The sequence below is a fragment of the Porites lutea genome, chromosome 10 (assembly GCF_958299795.1).
Source record: "Porites lutea chromosome 10, jaPorLute2.1, whole genome shotgun sequence".
In the NCBI taxonomy this organism is placed as follows: Eukaryota; Metazoa; Cnidaria; class Anthozoa; order Scleractinia; family Poritidae; genus Porites; species Porites lutea.
Genome location: NC_133210.1, coordinates 20,720,698 through 20,733,150, shown reverse-complemented (window position 1 = coordinate 20,733,150; position 12,453 = coordinate 20,720,698). Strand labels below are relative to the sequence as shown.

The 12,453-nt window shown below is 38.9% G+C and overlaps 1 protein-coding gene across 1 annotated transcript; it reads left to right on the top strand.

Annotated features, from left to right (window-relative positions):
- The first annotated feature begins 9,571 nt into the window (after nt 1–9,571).
- LOC140949653 (uncharacterized) lies at nt 9,572–10,621 on the top strand. Its single transcript, XM_073398803.1, has 2 exons — nt 9,572–9,602; nt 9,819–10,621. The coding sequence occupies exons 1-2, from the start codon at nt 9,572–9,574 to the stop codon at nt 10,619–10,621; spliced, it is 834 nt and encodes a 277-aa protein (XP_073254904.1).
- Nucleotides 10,622–12,453: the final 1,832 nt, after the last annotated feature.

The window sequence follows — 12,453 nt, the reverse complement described above, 5'->3', positions numbered from 1 at the left end:
GCATTATTTTTGCCGCTTGTTTCATACTGAGAGGTCGTGACACGCATATTGATTTTCTACGGTTTATTTCTGGTCTGCATGATTTGCCCTCTGATGCGAGTCGATAGCATTTTCTTTGACCTCATGAAAAGTAAACTTCTTCATTGCGGCTAAATAAACTTTTAGGTTGTGTAATTTTCTCCAAAGTGCCTCCTGCATCTGAATAAATATAAGCTATTTTCTTTTTGTCCCTAAATGTGAACGCTTCCTTCAATGTTTGGTCACGCTAGGCCCAACTGGTTCAAGTGGCTTTTTAGCCTTAATGATTTACAGATTCAAATTTCGAAGAATGGATTGCTGCTGAAACTGAAGCTACATAAATTATGGAGAACTGCACTGTGACAAGATTGCTCTTTAAACAATGATTTTCAAACTCCAGTTTGTTTTTCTCAAGATAATGTGACTCCTTTTGCTGGAGCGCGTCTTTCCTCCATTGGTGATTACTTTTGAATGAGCGTAAACAGTCTTGCGACCGCTGGTTTGATTGACAGATTAGAGACAAGGTCAAGGTCCATCTAGCACGGTAAATCAAGGCGCTATGCGCCAAAGGTTTTTTCTTGCGGCTTCGCCGCTCGTCTCTTCGGCCTTCGGCCGAAGACGTGTCGACGGCCGACTAAGCTCCTCGTCAAACGCGAGAAAAAACCTCTGGTACCCAGGGTAACTTAACCCTGAATGAAACCCTGAATTTATTAAAGGAAGAGTTCCGCGTGACTTAAATTTGAATAAATTTTTACATATCTTGCCAATGTAATTGTATTACTGGATTCATGCTACCAGAGAGTCAGTGTTCAAAATTAAAACAAAATATTGAACGTTATTGATGTGGATTATCGCTCAATGCCAGAAGCGAGTAACAGCACATTGAAAGCAGGTACTTGACATCTGCATGTGGCTCAAATGAGTGGAGTACAATTCAGTCGGTAATCATACATACAAGTGATCTAAACAGAGTTGTGTTCGTTTAATTTCTTTAATCACGAGTAACTGTATGATTAGACCCAACTGGATTACACAAGGTACAAGGTTCTGTTACCAATTCAGTAATAACTATAACAAAATTTAAGATGTGATTATGAGAGTCTATTTGATTTTTTGTATAAAGCACAGGATCTTTCAAGAATGCTGTTACCGTCATGATATATCTTATATCATGTACAGTAATTTTATAGTCGGAACAATATCAGTAACTTTCATATAAAAAGTATACAACAGTCAAGCAATGCATTAACGACAAAACTAACACATACAAAAAGGAATCATTTCGTTAACACCGTTTTAATACAATAGTCAGAGGAAGGATACAAAAAATACACAAATTAAAAATAATTGCAGAAAATATGTTATCACAAATTACAACTGCCCCACGTATTTCAAAATAGCTTAGGAGGCTTAATGATACACACGAAAAAATTACTCAATTCTGATTGGCTGAGAAAGGAGTGCAGTTCTTCTGTAACACGAGTGCAAATTACAAATGGTTTCTGTTCGGCTGAAAAACACAAAAGAAACCACCAAGAACTATTCAGATTACAGCTGTTTTGACAACAAAATTTAAGAAAATTGCCATGGTTTTCATCAAACAACGATTTGATTTTGTACGCAAAACAACAATACAAAAGTTAAAAATATATATTCCAAAAACCCGAACACAGTACATTGAAGTACGTCTTTCTGTCTAAATGTATTGAAAAGAAGAAAAATAGTGTCAACAACGTCGAGGAAAATGAGCCAGAGAAACTAAACAAGCTACTTATAAAAGAGTACGCTAAAGTAAAAAATAAAGAACAAAAATGGTGGCAACCACACGCAAGCTAGAACAGCTACACTAATTTTCAGGCATTTAAATGAACAAGGATACATTCAAGTTTTCCATGATAACAACAGGGATTTCAAGTCACGTACGTTATTTGTTGGGGAAGACTGGTGTCCGGTTGCTCTCTTTAAGTCTTTTGTCGAGCGAAGACCTCTATTAAAACATCCATGAGATGGTTTTTTTTTTTTTTTCTACCTCAGTAGCAAACGAAACCGAAAATTTAAACATTTGGTTCAAACTAAACCAATGGGCGAAAATATCATAACTAACACAATGAAAGTATGCGTAGCTGGTACTAGCCTAAAGAAAGTGCGAACTAAAGTTTAGGAATCGTCGTGCAAGAAAACCAACAGTGAGCAAGCTGAAGAAAGCAACGATTGTAAGTTCAGGCCACAGGGGTATAAATTTCCTCCACGACTACGATGAAGCCGACGAAGAAGAGCGACGATGACTCTCTCTTGCAGTAGGCCAAATGTAATTATGAAAACCCCAGCGCTGAGAAAAAGCAAATATTACATCAATACTGGCAGTTTCCGACTTCACAACAACTGTGGCTCCACTCACCCATCGATGATAGAGTCGAAAGAAAACAAATTGCCTCCTTCATTTTCGGGTTTTAAATCTCAAAAATTTCTCCATGAACCCAGCTATGATGGGGTCTCAGGAACAGACAATGATGAACATTGAACAGTCGTTAAACAACTCAGCACGTGTCTTTTATCTTTGACTGCTCGAAGCGTCAAAACGGGAGTATACTTCTTGTAAATGCTTCTTGTAAACGCCGAGCTCTGGTAATCAAACACTTACTTTTGCTGATTATTGTAAACCGATTTATCTTTAACAGGCTGGTGACCATGTAAAATCAATCCTTGCATATTTCCAAGTTCTTAGCTGAATGATTTTGAAAGCGTTGGTCTTGAAAAAGTTTGAGTTTGACGAAGGTAATTGCTGTTTCAGCCAATCAGCTGAATGAACTAAAAACGCGCGCGCTGTCAAAATTTGTTGTTGTATTTGTGTTTTTCGTGTATATTATTAATAAGTAATCACATGGTTTTTCTCGTGCAATTTGGAATGAATAAGCACTTGAAAATTTTTCAAAGACCACAAAGTACGGGATCGTGTACTTTTGTTGGTCTTTGAAAAATGTACAAGTTCTTATTTATTCCAAATTGTACTCGAAATCATGTGGTTACCTATACAAAATTAAGGTATATTTTTTCAATAGAACCATTCACTTTAACATGTACGAAAGTTATTACTTTAACATAATTTGCATAGAAGCAGAAAACTATTTTGGCCGCCTATCATTAAGAAACTTTGTAGTTACAGTGTAGTTACGAGCTTACTTGCGTGCATTCGATTCGTGCATGCATTAAAGCTCATTAAATCGAAGAAAGCAAGGAAATTGTCCAGTGTAATTAAAATGACAAAAAAGAAAGCCGTAAGTACTCACTTAAAAGTACTTTTTTTCTTCCTTTCAGCATTGGGCTTTTCTCTGCCTCGTTTACAGTAAAAATATCGATAAACAGAGACTGACTTAACTTGCGAACTCAAGGCGATTTAGGAAGTAGTTTTCTTTTACTCTGACCTCAGCTCAGATTTTATGCTTGTCCCTCACACATCCATTAATTAAACCAGTGAGAAAAAAATACAGCACGATGCACAAAGATCTGAAAGATCTAGATCGAGCCGAATGTTCGGAGGGGGCCATGAAAGACTAGATCCTACCACCCGTGTTTTGACGGTTTTGGCGCGAATTTCTGAACCCAGCTGCCAAACTTTGTTCATTAGGGAGTTTATAAGCACCGACGTTTGTGAGCGACGCAAGTCGAACGGAAGTGGACTTTTTGCAATTTTGAGCCACGATTTTCAACAAATTTTTTGACAAATCGTCTCTGTAAAGGTAAATTCACTTAGCAATACAGATTTGGTATCGTCAAGGCATTTAAAAAGAGAAAAAGGCTCACTTCCGGTTGACGTGCGACGCTCGAAAACGTCGCTGCGTAAACTCCCTAATTCGTTCACAACAAAGCTAGAGATGACGTGTATAAGCTAAACATATCAGTGCAAGAACAAGATCAAGGCTAATTTTTCCCTAAAAGGATTTGTAGTCCTTTTCTTCGATGAAGTTTTCATTTTAATAACTGAAAGACTTGCTGGAAAGGTAAGTACTGTCCTTTCCTTTTGATAAATGGGGTTTTCATTATATATTTTTGTACCCTTTTGTAGAAAGATGTTGATACTTGCGAGGTTACAGAAATGAACTACATTTTAGCTTCTTCAGCTTCTTTTTATTCAGGTTGATGCTTGATAAATCAAATTTAAGCTAAGGCCTTAATTATAGCTACCACTCGCTATTTTTCGAAAGGTGAAGCACCTGCAAGGATTTATGCCTTAAGTTTTTAGTATGACCCTCGGTTACTTCTTATCATCATTTTCTTTTTCGTACGTTCATTTGAAGTTGAGCTGTTTTAAAATTGTTTTAAACAACAACAACTGCAGTAAAGTTCTTGTAATGAACACTTTCACTTTCCTTGCATTAAACAGGGCTTTTGATATTTCGCGCTGTCGCGGAGGGGCAAAAATCAGGTAATTCCGCGAAAACCCGCGAAATTCACAAAAACACGCAAAATACTGCGAAATTTGGTAAAAATCTTAGCAAATAGATGTCTGTACAACATTTTTGAAACTTATTTCAGCTATTGGGGCTATTTACTTGCTGTAAAAATGCTAATTTATCTTGAAACTTCGTCACTGAAACGTGCAAACAACGTCCCGAAACTACCAGGCTTCGATTATGTTGCGAAAAACTGGGCACTAGCCAGGATGTTAAAGGCTTTGCTATTAGCTCGTTTCTTGAGGGTATTGTCGTTGAAAGAGCAAATGATAACCTCTGTTAGAAAAACGTTAAAAACACTGGTCTGATCAGCGCAAAACCGATGGATCTCCTGCGAAATTTGCCACGAAATAATCACAAAATCGGCCGTTTTTTACCGATTGCTTTTTGGCGAAGTTTGCCCTGAAATTTCCCGCCAAATTCCCTCGAAAGTGGCCGATTTTTCCGCGAATTTCTCCCTAAAAATCCCGCGAAATATGACTTTTCTCTCCGCGACCTATCAGAAGCCCTGATTAAAGGCATGAAATCACTGATTAATTAGTACAAGTACAGGAGTGATAGAAAATCCCTTTTGTAAAAACAGTATTTACTATCCTATTACATCTGTTTACAGTATTTCTGGTGTATATCTCGATCTCGGAGCGAGTACAAAGGCGTATATATTTATATATAGAGTCAATAATCACCAAATTCTGACTAAAAGAACCTTGCATTATTATTAGCAAAATTACTTTTCGAGGAACTAGGCGCAGAATTTTAACGTTTTTGTCACAGCTGGAGACTGTTGAGACTGTTGATGGAATACTAACCTTGTGACCCAACAAATCTACGTTCTTCATAGCGGAGCACCATGGGTAAATAAATCTACCCATCCCAGAAAATTTGGTAATCACGTGACCGACCGACCGTCCGTCCGCACCACAGGCATACGAATGTTTACTCTCACTCGTTTCTAGCTACTTTGGGAGCCCAGGAGAAAGCTGATTGCACATCAATGTTGTGGTCAATTGAAAGCTGTCAAAACAGGGTATCCGCTGAACAGTATCACCTGACTGTATCGCAGGCTAAGGTGTCGACCCATCAAGGTCGAGTATTTTTTGAAGTTATCCGTTGACAATTTACTCGTTTCAAATGATCGCAGGCTCAGATTTTTTTAAATTCATATCAAATATGTTATGTTATGTTGTTGTGTTATCTCCCAGCACTATTACGATTTTGATTTCAAACTGACCTCAGACGCAAAAATTCCGCCACTTTTTTTTTAAATAAAGGCGGGGGAGACCTTTTCTTACCATGGTCACGTGTTTGTCACGCTTCACGTCGAATTTGTATGCTCTGATTTGGTTAAAATTTGGCAGCTCATATCTTGAAAGTTGTTAACTTTGACAGCTGAAGCTGACAGAGTTTTGAGTCAACTTGTGATGTTTTTAACTGTATTTTTCCACTGAATGTACAAAATGAAATACAGCTGCTATCAAGAGTCTTCTCTTATTCATGGCTGGTTTGTTTATTAGGTTTTTGGTTGAGAAATGCATCGCTCACGACGATAATCCGATTTCGGATGGCATGGTTTTTGTTTTTCACCTTCCTGGATGCGTACGAGAATTATAGAGGCTCAAGCGATCCTTGCCGTACTTGATAGCTTTCAGGAGCTGCATCTCGAAATTTTAATATAATTAGTCTTTAAGCTTATAAGAGACTTAAAGATTCTTAGAGACACTTAAATACTCATTTGTTTTCGTGAATGAAAATTGTTGTCTCTGTAAATGTTCTTCCAAATTATATTTCTTTATTGACTGTTGGTAGTCTCAAAAGTGCAATTTTCATCGCTTTTCCGTTTGTTTTGAGCCGTTCATAAACATCGCTTGCAGGAGCACTCAAAATGCCGAGCGTATCAAACGCTTTTTAAGATTACACATCGTTATAAAACCATTAATAAAAAATAGAACTCAATAAATTCCCTATCACGTTGAAGCTTAACTCTTTTAAATTTCTTGGCAAATTTGGCGCTTGTCAAAAGTTAGATCCGGCTGCCGTATAGGTGATTTTGGAAATTTTTTGAACTGTTTCACTAAAAGTCCACGAGTCCTTCGATGGTCCTGAATATTGAATGAATGCAATTTGTCTTGAGAAATTGTAAAATAGTGCATTTTGTAGAGGTCTGTATGAAGAAAACAGCGCCTCATAGTACTCTTTCTCCTCAGATGTGGTGTATAAAAAAAACAAACAAACAAACAAACAAAAGGTTGGTTTGCACGCACCCAGATTTATTGGCAAGAATTTGTAAAGTAAACTTGTCGAATACAACAAATTCGGCCTGATTTGTTTTCCACGCCTTATCTACTGTGATCAAGAGCCATTATTGCTCTTAAATGTGACCGAGAGACTATTTTTTGGGTGTACATATAAGGCTATATCAACTCGATGCAAGATTTGTTTCACTCCAAAATCACTTAGCTTTTCCCTCAAACGTCACATAAATGTGCCCTTAAGCCCTTAAATGTGCCCTTGATTTGTGGAATACAAGTTTCTTGTTTGATTTAAATTATAGATTTATTAATAGGAGCTTCGCTTTTAGCCGTGGCTAAATCCATATATTAACCAATAGCTCGAGTTTTTCCCCCTGTCTCTGTCATTTTGGCGCGTACTATTTGCGACCCTGTCACGTGTGTCATCGCGTGCTTGTGGTGTCGCGAGCTGTCAAAGTATGTCAAAACAAGCGAATAACGAAAAAAATTCCGATTAAAGAGAGTAAATAAAGGAATTTTCAATACAAAAAACAAGTAATGAACAAAAGTGCCGTCTTGTGATATTTATGAGTTCAGTCTCCAAACGTTTGGGCCTGGCCCTTCATCAGTGGAGTTCAAGTACGTAAGAATCGTTGCAATGTTTGTATACGCCATGAAAGAAAACATCATAATAATAATAATAATAATAATAATAATGATAATAATAATAATAATAATAATAGTAATGATAAAAACTTTGCAGTGCGCGCTCAAAACAAAACAAGTAGGTAATGTTTTTCCCTCCTTGGCTGCCAGGAAAGTCCGGCCTTTTGTAAAGTACTCAAATAGAGGAAGATAAAACGCCCTTAAAGCTTTTGTATTTCAGGAGGTACAGGCTATAAAACGAAATCGAAATGCAGCCCGCAAAAAATACACAGTTCAAAACAGTTCAACTCACGTTTCTGTGGCGTGATTGGGTTTGATTGACTGCGCATCAGTAAAACCGTTCGTGATTGGATAAAACTTGCAGAAGGAAAACGTCTGCTGTAAATTTGGCGCGCTGCAGGAGATAAAAGTCCGCGCTGGGGCCAACTACCGGAACCGGAAATGTGAAGCAAAGGACTTAAAGAAATTCCAGAAAAGTATATACTTTGTATAATTTTTGCATACAATTATTATGTTGATTTAACAGATTGCAGTCAATGTTTTGTATACAGAATGTATACATCACATTGAATCCAAAAGAATAACTTTTTGTATTCATTTCTGTTCCAAATTAACGTAGGCTACACTGGTACTATACAAAAAGTATACAAATGTATACAAAATGTATAGATCGCAAAGCACAATTGTGACGATATTGCATTATTCAATCAGATTTTAGTATTTACATGTGCGCGCTCGGGCCCGCTTTGTCATAGTTTACTGTCATTATGGCCGCTTGTGAGTTCACTATGTTCTAATTAAACAAGTTGAAGTTTAAGAACGTGAGCCAATTCTTTATATGGTGTCAGAAGTAAACGACTAGAACCGCGTTTGGTAAAGACAAGCCAGTTTTCATTGATAAATTCGCAGCTTAACACATTGAAGTCGTCGAAATCTAGTCAAATATACCGAGTGATGGTGATGCGAATTCAGGCGCTACCCCACCTTCTGCAAATATTATGGCTTCTTCATTTATGTGCAATGTATCTTTACCGCCGAAACTGGAAAACTGTGGAAAATTGTTGAAAGAGTGGAAGCAATGGCGACAAGTATGGGATGTTTACGAAGAGGTACCAGACCTTCGAAGTGAAACGAGCCGCCTTCGCGTTCAATCAATCAATCAATCAATCAATCAATAAAGCTTTATTAACGGTATCACTTCATTAAAAATGCTCTTCCAGTGAGCCGTTTACATAACAAAATTAATTACTACATTAATGCTAAAATATATCTATATATTAAGAAAATCTATCCTATAATTAATTACACAAAAATCAATCAACCTTAAAGGTACATTAAATAACTAAAATTAAATTCTATCTCAACTCCCTCAAGGCAATCCCTGGTTCAAGACAAAGATAGGGCAGACTTGAAAGAGTTGAAGTTTATCTCGTCTTTGAGCACATTTTCTGGGCCATTCCACATGACTGTTCCCCTATAGCTAAAGGCCCTTTTAGCAGCTTCAGTACGGGGCCTTGGTACAAAAATGTTGTTCGAGGCACCTCGCACGTTGTAGGAATGAACCCCGGAGGTTGGTTTAAACATGTTCTTTAAACTCTCAAGGTAAAGGTTATTTAGAGATTTAAAAACACTTATTGCGAGCTGTTTAGAGCGTCTTTGCTCAAGGGTATCCCATCTCAAGTCTTGGAGGATATCCGCAGATCTTGTATTGTAATCACTAAATGTTATAATTCTCCCAGCCCTATTTTGCAATCTCTGGAGTCGGTCACACAGGCCTTTTCCCATACATCCTCAGACTTCGGAGCAATAATCAAACAAGGAGCGACTAAGGCATCATACATTTTCAGTAGGGTTTGGCGAGGCACCAGAAAACGAATACATTTTAAGGCCGCTATACCTGCAGATACCTTTTTACAGATGGTATCTACATGGGATTGCCACAACAATGCCTCGTCAACCTCTATTCCCAGATACCTATAATTAGTCACCCGAGTCAATCGTTGACTATTAACAGTAACGTTTAAGTCACCATTTATATGCCTTAGTCGGTAGTGGCTTCCACTTATCATATATTTTGTCTTTTTGACATTTAATGTGAGTTTATTCGATTTCAGCCACTTTTGAACCTCATCCAAGTCTTTGTTTAACTTTTCTTCAAGAGTTGCGGGGTCATAGGCGGAAAGGGTAAGCGAGGTGTCATCAGCATACATGAGTGCAGATGATGACAGCTCGCATTCTTGTAGGTCATTGATATAAATGAGAAACAACAAGGGTCCAAGTACAGAACCTTGTGGGACCCCATAACTAACAGGAAGATAGTCTGATAGAGTTCCATTTACATAAGTACTCTGAAAGCGATTTGATAGGTATGATTTGAACCACTGAACTGCATGCGGGTCGAGACCATAAAGTTGCAGTTTTTTTTCACAATATGCTGTGGTCAACCGTATCGAAGGCTTTCTTAAGATAACGACAACAACGTTTATCACCTGCATTGGTAAAGAAGCCCTCGAAATCCATAATGGTCTACCTTTTAGAAGTGAAGAGGAGAAATCCGACATAACCAAGGTCCTGGAATTGTGGGAGACGCATTGCATTGGCAAAACCAATATAATTTACGAGAGATACAAATTCAATAACCGTTCTCAAGAACAAACAGAATCCATCGATACGTGCGTGACCACTTTGCGAGCTCTCGCCGAAACTTGCGAATTTGGAACCTTGAAAGACCATCTTATCCGCGACAGAATTGCGTGTGGAGTCCGAGAAAATGCTGTTAGGAGGAAATTACTGCAAGAATCTGGTCTTACTCTGTCAAAATGTGTGGATATCTGCCGAGCCGCGGAAGCTACGTCGGCACAGCTCAAACAAATGGCACCGAGCCAACACTCGAGTGAGGTTGATTTGGTCGCGAAGGCAGAGCCTAAAAAGTCAAATTCACGCAAGGAAAATAAGAAATATCCTAAAGATCAGCTCGTCGAGGAATGCAAGTTTTGTGGCCGTCGGCATGAGCGTAATAGAACGAAATGTCCCGTGTATGGTCAAATTTGTACCTCCTGCGGAAAACCTAATCACTTCGCGGTAAAATGTGGAAAGAAATCCAGTGATTCCAAGAAGCCTTCTCAGAAATCCAAGCATAGAAAGGTCCATCAGCTTGCCGGCAGCGATGACGCATGTTACTCGTCTGAAGAAAAAAATTTTGTCTCTGTCCTCTCAAAACGCTGTTACTACTGTGGAAATGTCGGAATTCAAGAGTAAAATATTTGCACACATAGAAATTGAAGATGTGTTAGTGAAGATGCAAGTTGATTCAGGAGCCTCGTGCAATGTGTTACCTCGTAAATTTCTGCCAAAAGGTACTGTGGTTGACATAACAGAAGTAAAATTAACCAACTACTCTAAAGCTAGTATAAAGGTACAGGGTGTGGCAAAAATCCAGTTTCGTAACCCGAAAAATCAGAAGAAGTACCATGTTCAGTTTGTGGTCATTGATGAAGATTACACTCCACTCATTGGTTCTACATCAGCACAGGAGATGAGACTGATCACCGTTCAGCATGAAAACATCCTAAATGTTAATCAAACTGTGGTTAAAACTGACTGTCAAGGTCTAACCATGGAGGAAGTCACTGCTTCTTACAGTGACGTATTCAAAGGCTTAGGATGTATGGAAGGAGCTCTTCACCTGGAAGTAGATACGACTGTTGCACCTGCAATTATGCCTCCTCGTCGCGTGCCTCTAACATTGAAGGATAGGTTAAAAGATGAGTTGACTCGCCTGGAGAAAGCAAGTGTTATAATCAAGGAAGAAGAACCAACCGACTGGGTGTCTAGTCTAGTTGTTGCAGAGAAACCTAACGGGAAGCTTAGAGTATGCATTGACCCTCAGCATCTCAATAAAGCCCTGAAAAGAAGTCACTATCCGCTTCCAGTCATTGAAGACATACTCCCCGAGTTAACCAATGTTAAAGTGGTTTCAAAAGTAGACCTTAAAAATGGCCTCTTACATATACAGTTAGATAAAGAGTCCAGCAGCAGAATACTTCCAAAGAAAACTGGATCAGAGTTTAGAGGGCCTGAATGGAATATACAAGATTGCAGATGGCATCCTTATTACAGGCCTTGGTGCAAGCATTGATGAAGCTCTGAAAGATCATGATGCCAATTTACTGAAGCTGTTAGACAGGTGCAGAGAGCGAAATTTGAAGCTTAACCGGGAGAAGCTACAACTGAAGTGTTCGGAAACGCCCCTTATTGGTCAGGTTCTTGCACCTGAAGGAGTGAAACCCGACCCAAGGAAAGTTGATGCCATACTGAAAATGGAAAGACCAAACGATGTAGCTGCAGACTGGTAGGCCTAGTGAACTACCTGTCCAAGTTCCTAAGTAAGCTCTCAGAACTTTGTGAGCCCCTGAGAAGATTAACTCACAAGGACGTTGAATGGAGTTGGTCAGCAGTACATGAAGAAGCATTTCAAAGTATCAAGCATGCTGTCACTTCAGCTCCAGTCCTGAGATATTTCAATTCTGCTGAACCTGTGGAAGGTCAGGGAGATGCATCTTCCAGTGGTATAGGATTTGTGTTGATGCAGAATGGGCAACCTGTATCATACTCAAGCAGAGCTCTCACAGCCAGTGAGAAGAACTATTCTCAAATAGAGAAAGAACTATGAGCCCAAGTATTTGGAGTGGAGCGTAACCATCACTTTGTCTATGGTAGAAGAGTTGTTCTGTGGTCTGACCATAAGCCATTGGAGACTATTTGCAAGAAACCACTAGTATCGGCACCGAAACGACTCCAGCGCCTACTCCTGAGACTACAACAGTACGATGTTGAGATTCGTTACAGGCCAGGTCCTGAAATGTATCTAGCAGATACTTTGTGCCGTGCTTACCTGTCAACCACAGACCGCTCCTTCACTGAAAAAGAGGTCGAGCCAATCCATGCTGTCGATTTCAGAACCACAGCCTGAAGAGATCTTGCAAGAAACAGCTGCAGATCCTGTCCTACAGTCCCTCACCCAAGTTATCTTAAAGGGTTGGCCAGAAAAGAAAGATGATCTGCCAAAAGAACTTCATCCCTACTTTGAC

Bases quoted from the DNA above. Each gene is read 5' to 3' on its own strand.
- LOC140949653 (XM_073398803.1), top strand. From the start codon at position 9,572: ATGAGTGCAGATGATGACAGCTCGCATTCTT. The intron at 9,603-9,818 runs GTAGGTCATTGA...ACCGTATCGAAG, and splicing joins TGATGACAGCTCGCATTCTT to GCTTTCTTAAGATAACGACA.